At 47.6% G+C, this 24747-nt stretch overlaps 1 protein-coding gene across 1 annotated transcript in view; it reads left to right on the forward strand.

The window, feature by feature from the left end:
- LOC119389391 (cGMP-dependent protein kinase, isozyme 1) overlaps positions 1 to 24747 on the forward strand; it is a gene marked incomplete in the record, with an annotated part of 765645 nt that overhangs the window by 193366 nt on the left and 547532 nt on the right. Inside the window, 1 exon segment of the mRNA XM_049413534.1 lies at positions 11155 to 11206. Within this exon segment, the coding sequence (XP_049269491.1) occupies positions 11155 to 11206 (52 nt within the window).

Genomic DNA, 24747 nt, shown 5'->3' on the forward strand with positions numbered 1-24747 from the left:
GTCACGTATTTAAGGCCAGCTGCTCGTAGAATTATAAGACAACAATGGCAACGCCTGTGGGATGCCGAAATACGTAACAAGCTGCATCTACTAAAACCGCAGTTAGGCCCTCCACAACTACTGACAAAATCACGGCGAACGGACGTGTTGTCCTGCAGACTAAGGATAGGACACACGTTCAGTACACATAACTTTTTGTTGTCTGGCAGTGAACCCCCTGTTTGCAACAGATGTGGGGACAGACTCTGTTCTCCATATGTTTGTGGAGTGTCCCGAAGCTGAGCATGGGAGAAGAAGGCACTTTCCCGTAGTTTACACCCAGCGTATCCCATTACACCCAGAAATGTTTCTCGGCACTGAACCACTTTTCAGCATCGCATCTGTTCTCAACTTTTTAAAAGAGACTTTTGCATTGCAGATCATTGGCCCAAGGCACTCGTAACACGGCCTCCCCTGGAAGACCGATGTTTCGAGATCACATAACACAAGCACACGCTTCTATGCCCTTGTGCGCAAGAGGCCGTTGTACCCACAGTAGTTGGCAAGTTTTAGTACATCAAGCACATATAGCCCATTCTTCATATTGTATCGTATACGTCAGCCGACAACATACTTTTATCGTACATACATTTTACGCCCTCACAGCGAGTTGTTTTAGGCCACTATACAGTCGTTTCATGTTACCATTAGTCCCATCGTTTCATTGAAACTCCATGCCCAACCATTTGCTTCGCGCTCTTTGGCCAGATTTTGTCCCTTGCGCCAGTAAAATCCACACATCATAATCGACTTGCCAGGTGCCTTGCTCTGAAATGATTGCTCGAAGCGGAATCTCGTTCTTATGTGTTTTCGCTGAAGAAAATTCTAAAGTAAGCGATTTAGCCTTCTTGACATTACAAGCTATTCTCTCAAGGTTAGGTCTTCACAAAAGATCGACAGCACGTTGCCTAACTACCGATGGTTTAAGTTTTACCGTCCTAAAATTCTTTTTTATTGCTGGTAATGCTTTATCTGAGAACAAACTGTCCGGTATAATTACAAAATACCCTTCCTTACCTGGAATTACTGGCCTGAGTTTCGTCTCGACACAGTAATTAACCAAAGGCCGGATAGGATCAGGACACTTGAGATGCATATTAGATCCCTTGATACTAGCAACACAGTCTGAAATGCAGTGGGAGCGCTCTTCTTTAGGAGCTTGCTGTATGACATACTGCCGCTAGTAAAAAACACACACACAAGAGAAACACACAAGTCTCTCTTGTGTGTGTGTTTTTTACTAGCGGCAGTATGTCATACAGCAAGCAATACCAACTAGGCCAAGAAGAAGTTCTCCTCAAGTATTTCTTCAGGAACTAGTCCAGTGATTGTACGCGGCAAACTTAAAACGTCTATCGGTTTCAGGTTCGGCTTAAAACAGTACTTGGGACCTAAGGCTAGGATTTTGCAGTGACTATAGTCTAAGGCAGCTCCTCCAAGGATTAGCAAGTTATTTTCCGGTGAAACAGAACAAATATTTCTGCGTTTAAGTTCCCCAAGAAAGACTATCGTCTTTATTAATCTTCCTCTTAAGTGGTTGTAGTTCTCGAAGTTTTACGCTCCATATGAATTCCGCATGCTGGTTAGCTACCGTCATCGAGTCGGCGTACATCTGCTGCTGGCGGCGATCGTCACGCGGAGTCGAGCAACGGACCTTCAGGCATTCCTGGTAAAACCTCACTTGACGCCATGCTTCCGCGGTCATTATGGCACATATCCTCCTGACATGTACGGTAGTTCTGGCATGTCCGCCGATTCTGGTGTCCTGACCTCTTTCTTGTGTCCGTGTTTGCACGGCCTGTCTTTTTAAAATGAATACTTACCAACTAGCTCAGCTTTCTGTTATTCTATTCTGCATGGCGTAGCATTATTGACAGGAAAGAGCTGTCGCAGCGTTTTCGCCAAGATATAGGAAGCTTCACGAAGGGAAACATTTGTCATTTGCCCGATCGCTTCGCGAGGCTACAGCTGAACTGTATGTTAGTTTCTCGAAAAGAAAGCGTCCCGGTTCATCTAATGGCATCTTCGACTGGTCGTTTTCGAGTGCTCCGCAGGCGCTGAAAAAAGTATGTAAAATAGCAACTAACCATTGCTACTAACATTATCGGGTAAAAACATGATCAGGAAGGAGAAACAAGACTTGCACCCCTGCTTGTTCGTGTTGAAAAGGTTCAAAGCTTGAACATGACATGACATGGCGCTTAGACAGGACAGAAAGTTACAAGAAGCACACAGACACAGCGCTGTAACTTTCTGTCCTGTCTAAGCGCGCTGTTTCATGTTCAAGATGTACCAACTGGCCCGCGAACAATCATTGTTACAGGTTCAAAGCTGTTGAATTCAAGAGTTTCAAACACAGTCAGAGCGCTCTCAAACGACCAGTCGAAGATGCTATGGGTAATAATATACTTGGGTGCACGATGTACCTCACCTCATTTCAAAATGCCTTTTCAGACCATTCAGCTGTTTCAAGAGCGCAGACACCGATAACATATAGCCTCGCTTCAGTTTGGTTAACAACGGTGGCGTTGGCGTCGGTAGCGATAAAAGTCTAGGCGTTTGTCACGCACTGTATTGCTGTAATTCAGTGCGACAATCGCGTCTGAGGTAGTAATTGAAATTTGCCTACAATGCGGAGTATATATTAGTTGAGAGTTGAACGTAGTGGCTGTGAAGTTGGCGTAATTTCAATTATTTGGCCGCTTCTTTACTGCAGAGATTTAGGCGAAGAAAAGATAGTGAGAGGTGGAGCGAGTGGGGAGGCATTAAGGAGTGTCGGCTAAGGCTGAAGGCGAGGCGTTTCGAGTCCACGTGTTATTTATTACTGCACATGCGGATGTCCAAGTAATTTACTACATCAGCCGTTGGCCACCGCTCATCGAAACAGACAGCGGCTAAGGAGAAGGGACTTTTCTGTCAACAGAAGGAACGATTAATCGGGAAAATTCAGCGATTGAAGTGAGAACCAAGTATCCTTCCATTCCCGCTCGACAAAGATGTAATCCCAAGGAGTAGTCGTCGTTCTTTTGTCGAACTGTACCATTGTCGTGTTCTGAGTCACGTGTACACTATTTCATCTGTTATTTTATTGCTTACGGCGTCTTTGTTCACTGATCAAATACATGTTGCGGATCATTCGCAAGAGCATGTGCGTCTGTAATTATTCGATGCAAACGCTCGGCCCCTCTTTCAATGTCTTGAAAAACCAAGTGTTTGGTGTCACGATCGATGCGCTGTTTCCCTGTGCGCAGTACAAATAGCGCAACGTTGCTTCTACGTACCTGTCATTTTCCTTAAATAATTTGTGTTGACATTGATATTTTACAAATATTGCTCATAGGTGCGCTGTTGAAATGCCTGCGTTAGCGGTGACTTTTAATAAATGTGAGCGGCCTCTGAAGTGTTCGTCAACAGGCAGTTAAATGGCGAAAATGGTATGCTTCATCCGCTAAATCGACAAACGTGCGTTTTCAAAATATGTCTTGTTTGGAAGAGCCCGCTGCATTTTTGCATTTGCAAGAATGCAACAGTGCCACTTGTTGCATTTTGCACTGCATGATCACCCTACTGGGTCGTTCCACGAGAGGTCGACACGGGTCCGAAAATTGATAGTTTAGATTTGATTGAGTATTTAATAATTTATGCACCTCTCTCCAGGTAGCCCGAAAGTAAACATCGTTTTATGATTAACCACATAACTTACGAGAAAAAAGATATCGAACTTATCCAACACGGAGGGACCAATTCTGTCACCTGTCATTCTCGAAAGTTTGAGATGCTATAAAAACACAAAGATTATTGTTACAACAGAAATATTTTGTTCCTAAAATTTATGCCTAATGAAGAATAAATTCATACGGTTTCAAGTTTGTAGAGCGAAGGAAAATGGTTTTTAAAAATGTCTAATTATCTGGCATTTTGTAAAAGGTTATGTATTCCCCATTTCTTTTTCTATGAAGGCAATACAAGCAGCGCTTCGAAACTTGACGAGTTGTGCGAATATAGTGCGTGCAATAAGTACATAAAATATTGTTGCCGTAGGGAAAATATATATGTTTATATATTGCCTCAAACTTCTCATATCGGCGAAAGTGAACCTTACTGATATGTGAATATTAAAAAGCCCCATCTTCGATTTTTCTTAAAATCCCGTAAAGAGATAACCGAAAGCCATCGAAAAGTAATATAGAAAAACTAGAAAAACATGTTGCATTATTTTGTTTTTAGCGACAATATTCGCGGTACAAATCAGAGCTTTTCCAAAATGCGCTGAGGTGCTGAGAAATCTATAAACCGGAACAGAAAAGCGGCAATCAGCTTCAAACGCGAGTAAACGTGACCGCATTTGGTGAAGCAAGGCTGTTTTAGTGGTTCGGAGTAGTTATTTTGAGCACTGTATTCCACAGTACCTGAATTTGCGCTTATACGTCGAGCACTGAGACTTATATGTGGGCGCCTCTCCATTACTGACACACGGATGCGACTGCTGTGACGGCCATGTGTTTTCAACATTTTGGTTACGTGAATTAAACGTGGAATGAGTTCACGAACAATGCATAATGAATTTTGATAATTTGGGGTGTGGAGACTTCCGCTTCTGACTGAAGAACAGGTTTTAGGGCTAGTTGTCGTCCGTCACTAAAAAAAAAACTTTGAGTCAAATAAACGCAAAGAAGAGGGGATGGGCATGGATTTCGCTTGTGAGATGCCACGTGATGACAGCTTTCAGTATCTCGACGTGAGGTTAAGTTTCAAGGCGGAGCACGTGTGTTGGTAGTATTGCCCTCCGTCCGCAAAACTGATCTTGAATTACGCTTCAGCGCATTCGAAGATTGTAAAGCGTGGAATCGTATTATCCTGCTTACGCGCGGCACTTGACAAAAGTTGCGTGCATGCGATGAACGATGCCTTTCGTGTGCAATATGATCGCCTCAATGCGGCAGGGTATCCAACACACCTCATCACTTCGGTGTGCGAAAAGCTCATACGCTCGTTAGAGACATGACCTCCCTGCTCTTGAAGTCTAAGAGATATCAAACGACACTATGGCGGTTTCCATATATACCTAATACTCTCCCCGGCTTTGTTCGGGCATAGAGAGGGGTGTTAGCGTAACGTTCGGCACGGTTCAGTAAGCTTGGGCTACATCTGCATCCATGTGAGGAGAATCAAAGGTGTTTCAATAGGATCTTCGATTGCACCGATTCTGAGCGATTTGTTGCTTGTGAAGTTCGACAGGAACTTGAAAGAGCGGCTGAGTTGTCAAGAAGTCGTGAGAATTTTCAGGTTCGTCGACGACTACCTGGTGGTTTTGAAGTGTGAATCTGCTAGAGTAATGGGGTTGTCCTCTGATGTCATTGAAGCTTTAGTGACTGCTTGAGTCCACTCGTACTGACCCATGAACTCCCAGTGAACACTCGATTCGCTTCCTAGACATGAGACTTTGTTCAGCGTGAATCCACATGCTGGATGTATGAGCCTCGCGCTATGAAACCGCTTTTGCCTTTTAAATCAGCGCATAGCAAATTGGTTAAGAGAGGGATAGTGAACTCCTGCTTCACTAATGCCCTGGACAGATCATGTTTCCATATGATGGAAACAAGCTTCCAAAATCAAGTTGAGCGTCTGAAAGAAGCTGGCTACCCGATTCGCTTCTCATTTCTGTGGCAGAAACATAAAAAAAAAGAAAAGAAAAGCCCAGAGTAGAGAGAGCAGCTAATGACAGAGACAAAAGCAAACGCGACAAAGTCGCGTAATCCCTTACAGCACCAGCTATCTCACAAGATGAAAAAGCTCGGTCAGCGCATGGGCGTAAAGGTCGTTTTTTCGGCACCTTACAAGCTCTCTCAAGCTAGCAAAAATGACATGTGTAAACAATAGGCCCAAACAATCTTGCACTGTCAGGCATAAAACCCCAGTTTGTCAGATGTGACACGAAGGTAGTTATAGAATTCCGCTATCTTGTGGTGCGTGTTACATCGGGCAACTGGGAGATGCCTAAATGAGCGCCTGCGCGAGCACGCACGCAATGTGCGCAATGGCAATAGGGTTTTTGGCTACAGCACAGTCAGTAGGTGTGGCTGCCTCTGCGCAGTTCGAAAGCACGGTCGTAATGGTACAGGCACAAAGACGATCATACCCGTATGATCGTCGATAGCGGAAAAATGGCACAGGAACCAGAAAACTACGTCAGCAAACCGTCGTTAGCTCTTCTAGATAAAGAGCTACGGTATCTGGCAAGTGGCGCACATGGTCCATGAATCTGCTTTTGTCAAACGTTCACGTTTTGTTGATTGTCAAGTGCTAAATCATCATTTTTTGTAGATTTTTGTGTTTTCTTTTTCTGTTTCAGTCATATATATGTGGTTTGTGAAAAATAAACCTTCAGTTGATAGTCTGCGCTTGTCCTTGTATCTTCTTGTCGTCCGTGTTTACTACCGCGCAGTTACATACGTCGGTGTACATCGGCCAGACCGGTCGATGTATCAACATCCGCCTTCGAGAACACAAATATTCAGTGAATGGCACGCCTTCATCTCATCTTGCCTCCCACTGTCAAACATGTAAATGCAAACCTTTGTTCGAAAGCACCATTATTTTGTTTTGTCACCCTCAGCAGACCACGCGAGAAATTTGGGAGGCGTATCGCATCACAACGAACGCGGCGATATGTGTTAGCCAACCATCCCTATCTTTACCTGAAAAAGAATTCAATTTTATCAACAGACACTGAACACGTGCCTTGGGTTGTATGCCTGTAACTCCTTGGGACATGCGCGATGTGATGTATGTATATATGTACAGGGTCTGAACACATCAGCTGAACACATCATTAGTATTCAAGACCTCATTGAAGCTGTTGCTCAATACATAATTCGGAAAATCATTACTGTGTTTGTCGACACCATGATTAGACGTTCTATAACGGGCATTGCACCCGTGAAGTATAAGAAATGTTCTAGTTTTACCGGTTTGAATACTAATGAGGTGTTCAGCTTAGATGTGCTCGACCCTGTACGTTCTTTCGTGTACTAAAATTTAGTTACGAGTGTGCGCTTGTGGTGTGTGTATCTTTCTTGGTCCTACGTCGTGTGTTTGCGCTCAAAGTTATTTTTAGTCATGAGATACCAACTAGCCCACCTAGACATATTGTCGTCCGTCGTCTGCTCAACAGATTAATTGCTGCACGCCGCATCTCGGAGGCAATGCTTTAGATCATATGGTTCCAAAAAAAAAGTCGGGACAAAGATAACGGCATGTGTGATTTTATCGACAAATACTTTGTGAAATTCATTTGAACATACTACACTTCAGTTTTGCATTCGCACTACGGATACTTGCGCACTCTGTTTTACGTCTGCTCTCATTAAAGGTGAGAGACATGGGAACAGAGGACGGATAGATCACTTTCGTACTGCTGAATTCACGAATCTTTCCTTGTAAGGAAATGATAGCAGCATTGCCAGTGATTTGAGCCTTAAGGAGCGTGGCGATGGCTGACCGCTTCAGCCGTGATAGAGTTTTATTGTGCAGATTACCTGGTGTTGCACAAAAAGAAAATACCTAATCAAAGAAATTTCCGCAAGGCCGGAGACGTCGGCCTGTTTCACCCTCTAGAAGCTTTTGCCGAAATCTGCCCGCCATACACAAGAAAACGACCACGTCTGCCAGAACTGCTTCAGACGCCTCAGAGATATGCTGTCTTCATCTGATGGCTCCTCAGCTGAAACAGTTGATGAGTTTTTGCCGGAAGAAGAGGAAGCCAGAAGTCAAGAGCGATGCGTAAATACGCTTGAAGCATTGCCACATATGCGACTGGAGAAGCTGCATGCGGAAAATAGCAACGTTCTTCCAGAGCAGTTCCAACCTAGCAACATTTCCATGGTGACCGTGAAATGCCACCGTAATGTGTGCAACCGCCATTTAGATCCAGCAGATCTAAAATGCAATGTGTGTGCCCAGTGGTTCAAGAACTTCAAACAAGCCTATGAAGCGTGCTATTCTTATGAAGAGCGAATGCGTTTGTTGACACTGTTGCCGAACGAATTGGAGCGCCGAAAACTCCAAGCGCTTATACCAGACTTGTTAGCTTACATGAAATACAGATCCCGACGCTGGAGCGAAAAACACGGGATATGGCCAACACCAAATGCGCTCAAAAAGACACGGCTGAACCCAATGGACATCCAGGCAGCTATGGCCTACTACTCCAAAGATAAGTATGGCTGCTCTCGGCAGAGTCCCAACGAAACATATGTAGTATCTGTTTTGATTGACGGAAAAAAGGAGCATGTTTCCAAAAGGTTTATACCCGTTCGGTGCGAGAGGCTTACCGTCTCTTTAAAGAAGCTAACCCGAACACGTCTATTGGGCTCTCAATTTTTTTATTCTCTGAGGCCGAAGTGGGCTCTTCTTGCACCACAGCAAGAAGTGTGTCTTTGTATATGCTGTGCTAATGCCACTGAGTGTGTTTCTGCCCTACAAGATGTCACCGACGGTGCCTACACGGCCGACTTCTTGAAAGAACTGTGTCTTTGCAGCTCTCCTACCAGTGATTGTTTTTTCGGCAATTGTGATTATTGTGCTAAGGAGGACGCTCTGACAGCTACACGTTTGGGAATCCCTGAAGAAATTGAGGTAGCCTATGCAGTATGGGAAAATGGAGATCTAGTAAAAAAACAGAACAGACGAAGCGCTTTTCTGCGAAAGCTAAGTCTATGGTTTGTCAAGTGGATTACCCATGATTACATAAAACACATTCAAGAATCAGCAATACGCCAGGCCAAAGGGAACCAAGAAAAGGGATCTTGCATTTTTCACTTTGATTTCGCCGAAAATCGGACAGCCATTTTACCGAATGAGGCACAGTCGTATCACTGGCACAAAAGACAGGTGTCTATATTTACGTGTGTCGTCACAAGCCAGCATTCAACCCAAAGTTTTGCCGTCATCAGTGATCACACTTGACATGACGCTGCACATGCCTTTTTTGCAGTACAAATAATCCACAACTACATGAAGGAACAACTTAAGCCAGACACGCATGTTATCTATGTTTCTGATGGCGCCACCAGTCACTTCAAAAACAAGTACCAGTTGTTCGAGTTGTGTCAGAAAGATCACATATCAACAAAGGTGATTTGTTCGGCCACAGGGCATGGCAAGAACTCTTGTGACGGTGTTGGTGGCCTAGTAAAGCATCAGGCCACGCTCTACAACCTGAGAGCGGCAAGCTCAGCTGTGATTAAGTCGGCATCTGAAATGGTGGCGCAAATGAGCGCGAAGCTCAAGAATATCAAGCTGCTGTGTGTAAATGCAGACGAGCCAGAAACCTTTTGTCAGTTTAAGAAGAGCCAGTGGAAATTGTTGCCACGTGTTCCAGGCATACGTTCTTGGCATGTTTGGCTAAGCACATCTGAAGGCACTGATCGTGGTCGTGTGTGTTAGTGTCACGTACTGCTAAAGGTGATCTGCAAAAGATGCAGCCCTTTTGAGCGCATCCCTTGTTTCACGCATTCATCACCAAAAGAGCAGAGTGTGGGTACTTCAAGCGCATATGTTTTATCTTGCGAGACTCAACACTTGCGTTGGAACATTTTCATGCATAAGTTTATCTGCAAATATACACAGATGTTTTGCAACTGAGTTACAGTGTAGAAGATTTCCTCCATAAGAGCTGTGTAATCAGCAGCATAAATGCGCCTTCATAGGCATGTATTTGTCACAGTGCTAAAACAGCCTTTCTTCTTCAAATGCGGTCACGTTTACACGAGTTTGAAGCTGATTGCTGCTTTTCTGTTCCGATTTCTTGTTTTCTCAGCACATTCAGCGCATTCTGGAAAAGCTCTGATTTGTACCGCGAGTATTGTCGCTAAAAACAAGACAATGCAACATTTTTTTCTATATTACTTTTCGACTTGCCTTCGCTTCTCTCTTTACGGGATTTTAAGAAAAATCGAAGATGGGTTTTTTTAATATTCTCATTTCAGTAAGGTTCACTTTCGCCGATATGAGAAGTTTGAGGCAATATATAAAAATATATATTTGCCCTACGGCAACAATATTTTATGTACTTATTGAACACACCATATTCCCACAACTCGTCAAGTTTCGAAGCGCTGCTTGTATTGCCTTCAGAGAAAAAGAAATGGGGAATACATAACCTCTTATAAAATGTCACATAATTAGACATTTTTAAAAACTATTTTCCTTCGCTCTACAAACTTGAAACCGTATGAATTTATTCTTCATTAGGCATAAATCTCAGCAAAAAACTATTTTCTTGTAACAATATTATTTGTGTTTTTATCAGTCAGTCAGTCAACAAACTTTATTAAGGTCCAAAGGAACAACGAACTCGTAGTTGCGGGCCGCGCCAACGTTGGGACCGGAAGACCATGGTCCTCCGCACGTTCGCGGGCCCTTTGGACAGCCATTAGTTCTTCTTGGGGATCGCCGCTTTTGAGGGCTTCCTCCCAGTCCTCTTGTTTATTAAAAGACGCATTTCGTAACGCAGAATATTGCCTGAGCATCTCAAACTTTCATGAATAACAGGTGACAAAATGGGTCCCTCCGTGTTGGATAAGTTCGATATTTTTTTTTCTCGTAAGTTATGCCGTTAATCATAACACGATGTTTACTTTCAGTCTACCTGGAAAGAGGTGCATAAAATATTAAATGCTCCTCCCCATGTCAAATCTAATATATCAGTTTTCGGACCCGTGTCTTGTGGAATGACCCCACTTCTAAAATATACGGAGTTCCAGGCAAACTAAATATACCTCGTTCAATTTTTTTGAACGCCTAATGCTAGAAATATGTGAGTGCTGCATAAAACTGTGCTGCGAAGCTCATTTTAGCTTCGCTCCAGTATACGCATCTTTATATGCTCATTGATGAAGTGCACTCTCCGCATGATCACGCAGGAAAATGCAGAGCGTTCGGTATCAAGCCAGCACTACTTCGCATGACCCATTAGCAAACAATGAAATGACATCACAGTGTGCCTCGTTTTTTGTAACTTAACGTTGGACATAACATCGTGTTTACGGTGGTTCATTTTCTGCTCATCCTTGTAGACAGCTCATTAATCGCTTTCCTTTCTTTCCAATACAGCGTCCCTCTGCTGCAGACACTTTCCAATGAGATCCTGGCCAAGATGTCGGACGTGCTCGAAGTGGTGCGTTGCATTCGCAGTGTCTCTTGAAAGTGTATCATGAGTGTACAAAGAGATAAATGAGCGCTACTTTATGATAACCGAGACGTTTCTATCTCGAACATTGGTTGAGAAGAAAAAAATATGTATGCGGCCTGTTCGAGCCTGCCATTCGATAATACTGCCGTCAGGGTTCACTTGGTTTCTTTGAGAAGAGAATTGGTAGCGTCTTAGATGTAAACGTCGCTTCCATACAGTTGACCACACTCGGAACTTTAAAGTGTGAGGCCTCTTAACAGTGGGATGAGGTGGCACTAATACTTAATAATAAACGCTATTGGTTGCCCACGAATTGAGTGAATGCTGGCCCTATATGCATTGTAATCTGCTGTCCAAACATAGACAAGAAAAAGACCAGGTTATTAATTTATGCGTCCGTATATCATGCATGGGGCACATCCCACTCTCTCACGGCACGAGCGTGTAAAGTGCGCATTCAGGCTGAAGAAAGCGACTAGCAGCACTGCATTGAAATTTGTTGGGCCTTAATGATTTTATATTTCAACAGCGAGGCTGTTCTAGCTCGGCGTAAAATGTCTCTTATCGTGATCCAAAGGCGTCATCTTTTGCTTCGCTCCCAGAATATCGCCGATGGGTCAGAGAGATGTAAAGAAAGACCAAGAGAGAAATTGTTGCCGAAGAGAAAATTCTTAATGAGGCGGGATTTGAACCCGCGCACCCTCGACCTGAAGGCGAGCGTCCTACCCACTCGGCCTATCCAGGCACGCTAGCCGGGCACATCGTAGCTTTATAGTGCAGTGTAGCAAGGGGTTGAGAAACGGAAGTGTGAGGAGGAGGGAAAGGAGGAGGAGAGGGATTGAAGCAAAAGCATAGAAAGAATGACAAAGAGCGAGAACGAAAGAAAGAGAAAGAGAAACAGATATAGAGAGAGAAAAGGATAGAAAGATGGGGGAAGCACCGACGCAGCACAAAATGAACGAGGACATATGAGAGGAGAGAACACAGGCGCCGACTTCAACTCACTTTTATTAGCGAAAACGCTACAACTATATGCAGAAGATAAGGGTACACATCAGCGCAATCGCACAAGCTATTGCATTACAGCCAGATAAGCAGCTTCCTTTTTGGTGAGGGCAGCAGAAGGCATGCTTACACAGAGGTCAGCCAGCTGTTGCATTTTATTAGATTCTATGATTTCACGTGTGAGCTGCTCACAGTGTTTCGCGACAATGGTGCACTTTTCGCAAGAAGCAGAGAGAGAGGGATGAAAGACAGAAAGAGCAAGAAACGCAGAAAATAAAAAGAGAGATGAAGAAAGAAAGGGAAACAGCGAAATCGAGGACGCTCCCTCTTGCGCCTCCAGTGAAGCTACGTTAATATTTTTTCAAGCACTCGTGTGTAAGACGGTGCTGAGGCGGAGCCATAAATTCAGACAGGGCTATGCACATATTCCCACCATCCACCCTTTGTTAAGTGCCAAGTCCCTTTGCATCCCATGCCTGATCTCAGAAAGTGCTATCTCGAACATGCCACTTAAACTAGATACGAAAAAATCGCCTGGACCTGATTGCAACATTGATGGTTTTTTAAAAAAGGTATGAGTAATAAAGCATTTACATGGTCTATTCTATAAATCATTACTCGGTGGTCAACTGCCGCATGAGTGGGGAACTGTCAAAATTAAGCCAACACAAATGTAAGAAAACAAGAACGAGGTTGGGAACTATCCACCAATTTCATTAAATTCAAGCTCTTGCAAAATAATAGAACATGTAATACAGAATTACTGCGTGCAGTTTCTGAACAAACACAATTTCCTAACTAGACATCAGCACAGATTCAGAAAAAGCTTTTCAACCTGCATTCAGCTCGATGAAACCGGGCATGATTTTTCTAACTCTATTAACCGTGGCAAATAAATAGATTCAATTTTTGTGGACCTCGCTAAAGCCTTTGATATGGTTTCACAGAAAAAAAAGTATTAAAATTATAGAAAATACCTAAAAACTAAATGTTGATCAGTTGGCTCTCTTGTTATCTAACTAAAAGACAACAGTTTGTTTCTTGTCATGGTTGTTGCTCAAAATATATAAGTATTGATTCTGTAGTTCCCCAGGGCTCAGATCTTGGGCCTCGGATATTTCTTTTCTTGATTAATGATATTGTGCAACAAATTCCAGTGAAAGTGAAGCCTTGCCCAGATGTTTTGTGTTCCGAGGTAGATAACCCATCCGATCAACTGCTGTTGAATCAGGCATTTCGGGAAGTAGCCTCCTGGCGCGAGTAATGACAAATGGTAATTAACTTTGATAAAACGGTCTTTACGCGGATCAGTCCCAAGGAAAAGCCTTTGCATTTTAGGTACAATGCTAACAAAACTTTTTTGTCTGAAGTCACTAATGATATGTACTTGGGTCTTTATATATCATATAACCTATGCTGGAAGAAGCACATAACACAAAACACAACAAATGCAACTTAAACTGTTTTTTATTCGTCTTGCTCTCAAGCTTTACACTGCTTCTGTCTGCAAATCAATTGTCTTACCAATATTAGATTACGCCGCGATTATATGGGACCCTTTACTAATGCTAACAATAAAAGACTAGAAAAAGTGCATAAAAGAGCGGTGCGTTTTGTTTACAATAATTTTCAAGGCCTTCTGCTACGTACATTTTAAACAGAGCTCAACTTTCTCCCTTACAATTTTTGTATCAACTAATTAACGGCTAATATAGAGCCAATATATCCTATTTTTTTTCTTCTTCTGGCTACTCTGCTAGGCCGAGCCATGACCTCACCACGACCTTCCACCATAGTAGAGTGGAATAAACCAACTAATACATGTGCTTCGGCTCCCTCATTGTTTCCCTCAGAATGAGAAGGTGCGCTTACCAGTTGAATTCTACTCGCATTCTACTGTACATGCTTGTATAATTGTAATGTTCTCTTTTTATTGTACCTTTGTTACCCGTGAGAGTTTATATCTCCCTTTACATTGTATAACTTGTAAATATTATATGCCCATGTACTTGCAATCTGTTCAACACTAACTATGTGTGCCGCCCTGATAAAATCACTGAGTGGGGATCGCAGTTTGTTTAAATAAAAAAATCGGCAGGTCCATCGTACCGTGGGAATCGACGTTATGCGAAGCATGCGCGGGATGGTGACACATTGAGCGAAACGTTACCGAATGACGCTAGAGAAATATGGAATTGGTGTACGCACACTCATATGTTCAAGAGTCGCATATCTCTTATATAACCAGTTGTTTACATTTGCGTAGCGATGGCAACATACACATGGGTGTTACCAACACCAGAAGCGGTAAGCTGATATGAAGTGCTTATATTCATCAATACTGGATAGCGCGAATCCGAACAGGACAAAGAAGGAACACAGACGCACAGGACAGGCGTAAGTCGCAACTAAGCTTCATTCAGGAAAGATTGCCTAGATATATACACAGCCGAGTGCCACGCGCAGGCGCACTGCACGTACGTTACAGTCACAGTTACAATTGTAATGCGTATACTTGCGCATTATGACGGAGAACGCACGCACGTTTCACGAACCCGTGTGTGTGTGTGTAGAAGGGGTTCTTGACAGTTCTCGAACAATGTCATCATCACAGGGATCAGTGAGCACCAGCAGCTGGACCGGACTTGTTCATTGGATCCGTTCGTGATTGCGGTTACGAGGGGTATAAGTGTAGTTAGGTGTGAGGCATAGTACAGCTGATGGAAATCCTGGATGCCTCTTACGATGAAATGATCTATGATGCCTCCTGTCGTGGACGAGGCAGCGAGGTCTTTTGATGCCCTCTCCACATCCAATCCGTGTTTCACGCAATATGAGGACTAAGCATTTTTGGGTATTGATAAATCAATGTTCAAGACACCGGTAATGATGACAGCCCTGGTTCTCTCAGCAGATTTATTGTAGGAAGCAGTGACGCCGGTTTTTGCGTAATCCCCGTGGTCCACGTTCGGACCACGTGGATGAGGGGATCGTACTTGAGCGTCTTCCAGGGGTGTTCTGTCTTCAGTTTTTTCACTTTCCTTGTGTTTGCCTCGATGGTGTAGCGGTTAAGGTGCTCGGCTGCTGACCCGAAGGTTGAGGTTTCGATCCTGGCCGCGGCGGTCGCATTTGGATAGAGGCAAAATGCTGGATGCCCATGTTCTGTGCGATCTCGGTACACGTTAAAGAATACGCAATGGTCAGCATTTCCGAAGCCATTCTCTACGGCGTCTCTCATATAATATCGTGGTTCTCGGACTATAAAACCCCAACAATAATTATTATTATCATTTTCCTTGCGTGTCAATCTGTGTGTTCGCGGTTACTGTGTTGGTTGAGACTCTGTATCACCTGCGGCACATACCCGCATGACGTGAACTGTGGTATACGGGTATGTGCCACACGTGACTGAGAGAGAGGGTTTCCTGACGTACGCGGCAGGTATTTTGCGTTATTCATGTCATGGCCAGTGAATCGTGTTCGTCATACACTGATCCCCTGCTAGGCCAATTTTGGTATATTAGAAATCATGGAGACGACCAGGAGAGCGCCCAGACGTAGGCGGCTAGATAGACAGATAGATACGTAGATAGAAACGGCCAAAGTGCCTGAGGCTCGCTAAGAAATAAGAAAGAAAGTAATCACCAGTGCGGAAAGTTTCAGAAAAACTGAACTGTTCACAACCGCTCAAAGGTAGAGCAGCAGCAAAGCTGGTCCGATCTAAGGGCCATAAAAAAGCAAAGTTCGGGCCTAGCGAAACACAGCAGAAGCTGGCAGCAGCCAAGTTTAGAGCTAGCAAAACCTACTTCGCCTATTCCTTCTCACACTGTCGTCGTCTCAGCAGCCAAACATTGCTCTCCTCTCCCGCACCGCCTGTCTGTCGGGTAGACTCACGAGCCGGGAGTGCGCCGGCGGGCGCCTCGAGAAAGCCACTTTCGTCACGTGACTCCCGCGCCAGAAGTGTGGACAGCGTGCCGCGGCTTGCCGAGCGGAAGCGGTGACGGACGGGACGCCGCCGCGGCATGCTTTTCGCCAGTGCGCACGTACACAGCGGCGGCGGTTGCTATGGCGATGGTTCGGCGGTGGCTGCTCGATGCGGCGGCGGCTTTGTTAACGGCCGTCTTGGCAGCTTCGCCAGAGAAAAGAACCGCAGCGTCATTTCAGTAACTCAGTATATATTTTCTAGCTTGGCTTTTCTAAGCACCTATTTAATCGGAACCTTACTTACATTTGGTAAAGTCAGATTCTCCCCTTGGCGATGTTATTCACCATTTTGTCATTTGCTCGTATTCTACATTGTGAAGAGTGTAGAGAAGCCTTGGGACATGGTAATGGGTTACCCTCTCCAGCGCCTTCTAGTGGGTCATCCTCTTTGGTTGCTTGAAGAAAGAACGCCGCTCGCGCAGGGAGTTCGTGCCTTGCCGTGACTGTCGCCATTACTCATTGTCGTTGAGTGCTGTCTATTAAACACCTTAACAATTTGGTGGAGAGTGCTCTGCTCCCATTCAATGCCCCTGGAGCTCCGATCCCGTACCTTGCCATCTACCATGCCTCAAGACGCCGCCCAGCAAACGCCTCCTCTCACAAAGAGCACATGTCCCGGTGTCCCCCGTATACGCGACCCACCTATCTTCACTGGCGCCGATAGCACCGACGTGGAGGACTGGCTCGCAATTTACGAGCGCGTCAGCATCCCCAACAAATGGGACGAAGAAGGCAAGTTAAGCAACTTGGTGTTCTACCTCGCGGGCGTAGCAAGCTTGTGGTACAACAACCACGCGTCCGATTTTGCGACTTGGGCCGATTTCAAGACCGCCGTCATCAGCGTTTTTGGCCGCCCAGCAGTTCGTGAGCTGCAAGCCGAACAGCGCTTACGTGAGCGATCTCAGCAGGCCGGTGAATCGTTCACAAGTTATATCGAAGACGTCCTCGACTTGTGTAAGAAGGCCAACGGAACCATGTCTGAGTCTGACAAGATCCGGAACGTAATGAAAGGCATTGACGACGATGCCTTCACCATGCTGCTCGCCAAAAACCCTGGCACAGTGGCCGAGGTCATAACGCTGTGCCAGAGCTACGAGGAGCTCCGCCGGCAGCGTTCGATGACCCGTCGCTCCCCATCACGCGACGCAGAGCTTGCTGGCTTGGCAGCAATATCTGACCAGGCCGCGTTGCTGGCAGAAGTCAAGTCATTCGTGCGCGAGGAAATTGCACGCCAGATCTCCCTCCTCGCCTTTGCCCACCCGCCGCACGTTCAACAGTCGTCGACCACCCTTCTTCCTCCTCTCCGCCGAGCGATTGAGCAGGAAATTGCGGAGGTCATGCCTGAGTACCACCCGCAACCTCCGGCTCCTGCGCCTCAGTTACGCTCAAGTTGTCGCCAGGACGCCCCAAGTAATTCCTGCGGCTGCCCCAATGAGTTACGCCGAAGCCGCCGCTAGACCTCCGTTCTTTGAGGTGGGTGTGCCGGCTACATATGCTGACGCCATCCCTCGGCCCCGACTGCAGCCCACTATGCAGTCATTTCAGCAGCCGACTCGTCAATCACGTACTGCGACATGGGCGGGACCTACCCCGGCGAACCGATGGCGCACCCCCGACAACCGGCCCATCTGCTTTGCTTGCGGTTACGCCGGTCACGTGGCACGTTATTGTCAACGCGTGCAGCCGCCTCGAGTCGCGTCACCCGTCACCAGCCAGTCAAGCCGTGCATTCTACGACCCACCTCCACCTATGTCGCCGACGTCACGCCCACCTCCAGCTACTCGCCGCTCTCCGTCTCTCCGACGTCGGTCACTGTCACCCATGCGGCCTCGTTCGGTCGCACGAGAGCAGGAAAACTAGTCGTCGCAGTCCAGGAGGCAAGGGCTGCGACGCTATCGAACTGTGAAAGCCCTCAGCGAAGTCCATCGAATGTAATCGACGTGCTTGTGGACGGTGTTCGCGCATCGGCCCTTATCGATACTGGAGCCGCTGTATCCGTTATGGACGCAAAACTTTGCCGCTTACTTCGAAAAGTGATGACGCCACTTTCTGGGATGTCCCTTCGTACCGCGAGCTCCCAGAGTATTCATCCCACAGCAGTATGCACTGCTCGCGTCGTCATTCAGGACGTTCTGTACGACGTCGAGTTCATCATAATTGCGGCATGCTCTCACGACGTCATCTTGGGATGGGATTTCCTCTCCCGCCACGACGCCGTAATTCTTTGCGCACCAGCCGAAATCGAACTCTCACCGTTCTCACATTTGACGCCGACAGACAGTCCATCGACAATGAGCAAGATCCTCGTCCAAGACGATACGAAAGTGCCTCCAAACTCGTCAACGGCTGTGTCGGTCTACTGCGCCGGTCTCTCCGACACCACTGCACTCCTCTCGCCATCTGCCCGCGTCTGCACTAGGAAAGGGTTGCTGGTACCTTTTGCGACCGTGCGAGTCACTCAGGGCAGCACCACTATTTTTGTTACCTACCCATCCCCGTGCATTGTTACGTTGGTTCGAGGGGAATGTCTCGGCAAAGTGGAACCCGTTGAAGACGCACAAGTTCTGGACGCACCCGATGACTCGCACTGTACCAGTTCCCGCACCATCAGTGCTGTTTCCACGTCTGAATCGTCACCTACTGATGTATTTGGTCCCTCCATTGCTGACAACCTTACGTCGGTCCAGCGTTCGCAGCTTCTGTGCTTGTTGGATGAATTTCGTCATTCTTTCGATGTCGGGCAAACTTCCCTCGGCCGCACGTCCGCTGTTACGCATCGCATCGACACTGGCGCCCAACCACCACTGCGGCAACGTCCATATCGCGTGTCTCCCACAGAACGCCGGGTAATTAACGAGCAAGTGGACGATATGCTTCGACGCGATGTAATTCGGCCCTCCGACAGCCCATGGGCGTCTCCTGTTGTTCTCGTTACGAAGAAGGACGGCTCTGTGCGGTTCTGTGTGGACTACCGACGGCTCAACAAGGTCACCCGCAAGGATGTTTATCCACTGCCGCGAATCGACGACGCGATTGACAGCCTCCAAGGAGCAGAATTCTTTTCATCTCTCGATTTGCGCTCGGGGTACTGGCAAGTACCCATGGCTGATGACGCTCGACCAAAGACAGCCTTTGTCACGCCCGACGGCTTGTACGAGTTCAACGTCATGCCGTTCGGTCTGTGTAATGCGCCCGCGACCTTCGAGCGCATGATGGACACCGTTCTGCGTAACTTGAAATGGCACACGTGCCTGTGTTACCTGGACGACGTCGTCGTCTTCGCTCCGGACTTCTCCACGCATCTCCAACGTCTGCGGCATGTTTTGACACGTTTGAGCAACGCCGGCCTCCAAATGAATCTGAAGAAGTGCCGATTTGCGGCACGGCAGCTGACAATCCTCGGCTACGTCGTGTCCAAAAGACGGAATCCTTCCCGATCCGGCCAAGCTTCGGGCCGTGGCCGAATTTCCCAAACCTACGTCCGTCAAAGAACTGCGCAGTTTCGTCGGACTGTGTTCATAATTTCGACGCTTCATACGAAACTTTGCCACAATCATATCGCCGCTGACGAAGCTCCTTGGAAGTAACGGACCCCTAAATTCGTGGTCGTCCGAGTGTGACGACGCGTTCGCAAAGCTCCGTCGTTTGTTGACGTCTCCTCCCATACTACGTCACTACGACCCTACGGCCCCCACGGAGGTACACACGGACGCCAGCGGTGTAGGCCTCGGCGCTGTCCTTGCGCAACGCAAACCAGGGTTCCCCGAATATGTCGTGGCATACGCAAGCCGTACGCTTACCAGAGCCTAGACCAATTACTCAGTCACGGAAAAAGAGTGCCTGGCGATCATATGGGCCCTTACAAAGTTTCGACCTTATTTATATGGTCGCCCATTTGATGTCTTCACCGACCATCATGCACTATGCTGGCTGTCGTCATTGAAGGATCCCTCAGGCCGTCTCGCCCGCTGGGCACTTCGCCTGCAGGACTACGACATCCGCGTGCTGTACCGCAACGGACGCCAGCATGCTGACGCCGACGCCCTCTCGCGCTCTCCCTTGCCTGACGACAATGCCCCCTGCTCAGTATCTCACATAGCTGTTGCTTCAATCAGCGTTCACACCATCGCTACCGAACAGCGCAAGGATAAATGGATCACCTCGCTGATCGACTTGCTCACTAATCCGACGGCAACACCATCCACTCGCGCATTACGTCGTCAAGCCCACCATTTTCGCCGTTCGTGACGACCTCCTGCACCGACGCAATTACAACGCCGACGGCCGCCAGTGGCTACTAGTGATACCCCGCAGTCTGCGTTCTGATATATGCGAGGCCTTCCACTCCGACCCGCATGCGCGCACTCTGGGGTATCCAAAACTTACCACCGCATTCGACAACGATACTTCTGGCGTGGGATGTACCGCTACGTGCAGAAGTTCGTTCGCTCCTGCCTCGATTGCCAACGCCGAAAACCTGCAACGCACGTGTCGCCAGCAGGTCTACAACCATTACCTTGCCCTAACCGTCCGTTCGGGCGCGTGGGCATCGATTTGTATGGACCACTTCCTCTGAGTTCGGCTGGTAACCGCTGGGCCATCGTCGCTGTTGACCATCTAACGCGATACGCCGAAACCGCCGCCCTCCCAGCGGCTACAGCGCGCGATGTTGCCTCCTTCCTACTACACCGATTCATACTGCGTCACGGTCCACCCCAAGAGCTTCTCAGCGACCGAGGCCGTGTCTTCTTATCGGAAGTCGTGGAAGCCATTCTGAAAGAGTGCCATGCTGTTCACCGCAAAACTACTGCTTACCACCCGCAGACGAATGGCCTAACCGAACGCTTTAACCGCACGCTCGGCGACATGCTGTCAATGTACGTCGCCGCCGATCACACCAATTGGGATGCCATTCTGCCCTTCGTCACCTACGCCTATAACACCGCCCCTCAGAGCACTACTGGTTTTTCACCGTTCTTCTTACTGTACGGAAGGCACCCGTCGCACACCATCGACACGATACTTCCATACAAGCCGGATTCATCTGAGTGTGCGCCTATTTCTGACACAGCCAGGCTCGCTGAAGAGTGTCGCGAGCTTGCCAAGACATTTACGACGCAGGAACAAGAGCTGCAGAAGAGCATTCGCGATGGCACCACCACTTCTGAGCCCACGTTCCTTCCTGGAGCGCTCGTATGGCTCTCGGTCCCTACCACTGCAAGTGGCCTTTCTTCAAAACTGCTGCCGAAATACGAAGGCCCATACCGGGTCGTCGAGCGCACATCCCCGGTCAACTACTTGATGGAACCCATCGAACCAGCTTCGGACATGAGCCGTCGAGGGCGCGACATTGTCAACGTGGAGCGCCTCAAGGCCTATGACCCACTCATAGTGACGAGCTGTTAGGTCGCCGGACGGCTCCCTTTTCGTACCCGGGGTAATTGTAGAGAAGCCTTGGGACATGGTAATGGGTTACCCTCTCCAGCGCCTTCTAGTGGGTCATCCTCTTTGGCTGCTTGAAGAAAGAACGCCGCTCGCGCAGAGAGTTCGTGCCTTGCCGTGACTGTCGCCATCACTCATTGTCGTTGAGTGCTGTCTATTAAACACCTTAACACTATATACTTGTGGCAGATTTGACGGTCATTCCCTATTGACGCGACCATAGCGGCCGCGTGCGCGAGCGCCATAGTTCGTGTGCGCCGAGTAGAATTGAAAACGAAACAACCTCATGCTGATTTTTTGTTTAAGAAGGGTAAAAGCGCACTGAAGACGAACACACAATGAAGAAACACACACGCACAAACATATCGCTACATTCAACAGTTTATTTTTGTGATCTCGACACTACTTATAGCGCAAGACCATGAGCACATCTGCTGCGCAGAAGTAACAGCAACATTACTAAGCATCATAACGGACACCAAGGAAATCAAATGTCTTTTTCGTCAGCGCGATGGAAGGCATACTAACACACCTGTAACCCAACTTTTCACCTACTTCGATTATCTCGCGTGTAAGCTGATTTACGCGCAAGCTATCCGACAGCTTAGCGTAAAGATGTTGAAAGCAGTCGAGATGTCGGCGCAAGAGGCGGCCTGGTATGTGCTCGGCCTTGGCATGTCACACACAAGTCGTGCCGTAGTCACAGCCAACACCGCGTGGCCGGAGCAGCGAGTCCGCATCCGAAAAAGTCGGGAATTGATGGATCGTGAAGGGTTAGATGAAACTAGCACGGACGTGTGGTGCAAGACTACCATACATAAGTATGAAGACCGTCCGGACGATCAAGCTGCATTAACGTACGCCGAACACCTCACGTCATTCAACAACGGCCGAAGGAGAGCGCAGCCTGCGGTTCTTCGCTACCACGCCTACCCACTATCCGACGTGCTCAACTACAAGCGCGAGCACGTGCTCCTGTTCGACCCATTTCACCGTGAGGTAGATATCCTGGACAACAACAAGTTCGTTGACATTTTTGGACAATTGCGTGTCACAAATGCTGGCTGTGAAAGCTCGGTTCAGCAGCCCAAGCATGACCCTTGCGGAAATGGAAGAGATGGCAACAGCATCATTGATGGCGAAGCGCTACACCGAGAGGCTTCAGAGAGACATGACAGAGGCGGAACACACATTGAACTGACGACTTGTGGACTTAAATGATGACTCTTGACATCCTAGGTGAGGCCCGGAGAACAACAGCCATACAGCAGGCTCAGGGTGACAGTACTCACGCGGCTGTCGCAAAATGTCCGGCCGTCCAAATGCGCACCGGACGTCATGCCCACCGACAGCTACTTGCAGCGTATGAGAATGATGAATTGCAGGCCAATTCGACATCGGCGAGAGGTAATATCATCGCCTTACCACGCCCGACTCGAAACCACTGCAAGTCTTCCTTACTGGAGCTGCCGGTTTGTGGCAAAACTTTCGTTTTTGCGTACAATCATGAATGTGTATAATCAGCTACTACTCAAGTGAAAACAGACATGTAAGCATCACACGCCTACGTTGCCTGTGCGACCACCGGAAAGCATCCGTTGCAATCGGGGGGGTACCTCACACGCCGCCTTCAAGCTAGTCATATCCGGCAAAAATCCAGACAGGGGACTCAGCTCGAGCGACGCAAATTCCTTTCGCTGCGTCTTCAGAGACATCAAGTGTATTATAATCGATGAGCTTAGCAGATGTCGGCGGACACACTCGTGATGATTGATCACCGACTTTGCACCATCTCTTAAAATATGCGGAACCCTTCGGTGGATTCGACGTCATCATGTGCGGCGACCTGAGGCAGTTCCACCAGTCAAGCAGCTGAAGTATACAGGCGCCTAGATTGCACCAAAGTTGTATTCGACTCGGAAAGTAGGCCTTGGCACAACCTCTCATACTACCAACTCAAGGATGTCGGCGCCAGAGCGACGAGCGGTTGCCACAGTACTCACGAGATTGGAGACGGGAGGGGACTCGCTCCGGATGAGGTGTCTCTCCTGAAGAGCCGCTTTGAACCACCGAAGAGGCCGACTAGGAAGTGTCCATCCGGAGTGCGCCTCTTCTACACAAACAAGATGCTGATGCCTACAACACTCGCAACTGCCGAAGCCTGCAACGAATACGCAGTCCACTGCCCTGCTGTGGATACCATTTGTGGCCACAGGTCCCACGAAGAATATACGCAAGCAAAGTCCACAGTCCGCCACCATGTCGAAAACGGACATGGCCAACTTAAATCACAACATACTGCTGTGCCTTGGTAAGCCCTACATGGTTACACGAAACATCGATGTGTCCGATAGTCTCGTCAATGGCAGTGTGGGGATACTGAGGCACGTTCAAAGGGACACCGACAACAAGCCGCTACGCTTATGGATAGAGTTTCCCACCGGTGTGGGCTCAGCGGCCCTGCTAAAAGGGCGACGTTACCGGGAAAGCCATCCCAACATCCACGTCAACTGGGTTCCCATCGAACTCATTACCATCGGGTGCCATTTAAAGGGAAAAGGAATGAGCCACATAACCGTCAGGCGCAAACAATTTCCTATCGTCCAGGCGATCGCAATCACCATCCATAAGTCCCAGGGAGGCACTTACGATGAGGTGGTTGTCGATTACTCAAAGTCGCAGAACCAAAAGCTTGTGTACGTAGCTCTCAGCAGCGTTACCACCATTGACGGTTTATATCTGACGAACAAAGAAAATGACCATCGCTTCTATCACATCAAGGATAACCCTGGTCGCGCCCTTGCCGACGAATTCAGGAGACTCGACCAGCATTGTCTACAAACCATCAGCGCCGAGTGCAACCGCATGCTGGCCGCCTACTTTGTCACAGTCGGCTGTGTCAACGTGCGCTCCTTGGGTGCACACAATGCAGACGTCGCCAGTGATTACATTTTAACGAATACTACCGCACTGTGCTTCACTGAAACCTGGATGGATCCAAACTACCCATGCGATGTGGATGGGTATCGCTGCATCAGCGCTGCAAAACGCTCCCGACAACCGTGCTGCTGGTGTGGCCATAT

This window comes from Rhipicephalus sanguineus, chromosome 1, assembly GCF_013339695.2.
Source record: "Rhipicephalus sanguineus isolate Rsan-2018 chromosome 1, BIME_Rsan_1.4, whole genome shotgun sequence".
NCBI classification, from domain to species: Eukaryota; Metazoa; Arthropoda; class Arachnida; order Ixodida; family Ixodidae; genus Rhipicephalus; species Rhipicephalus sanguineus.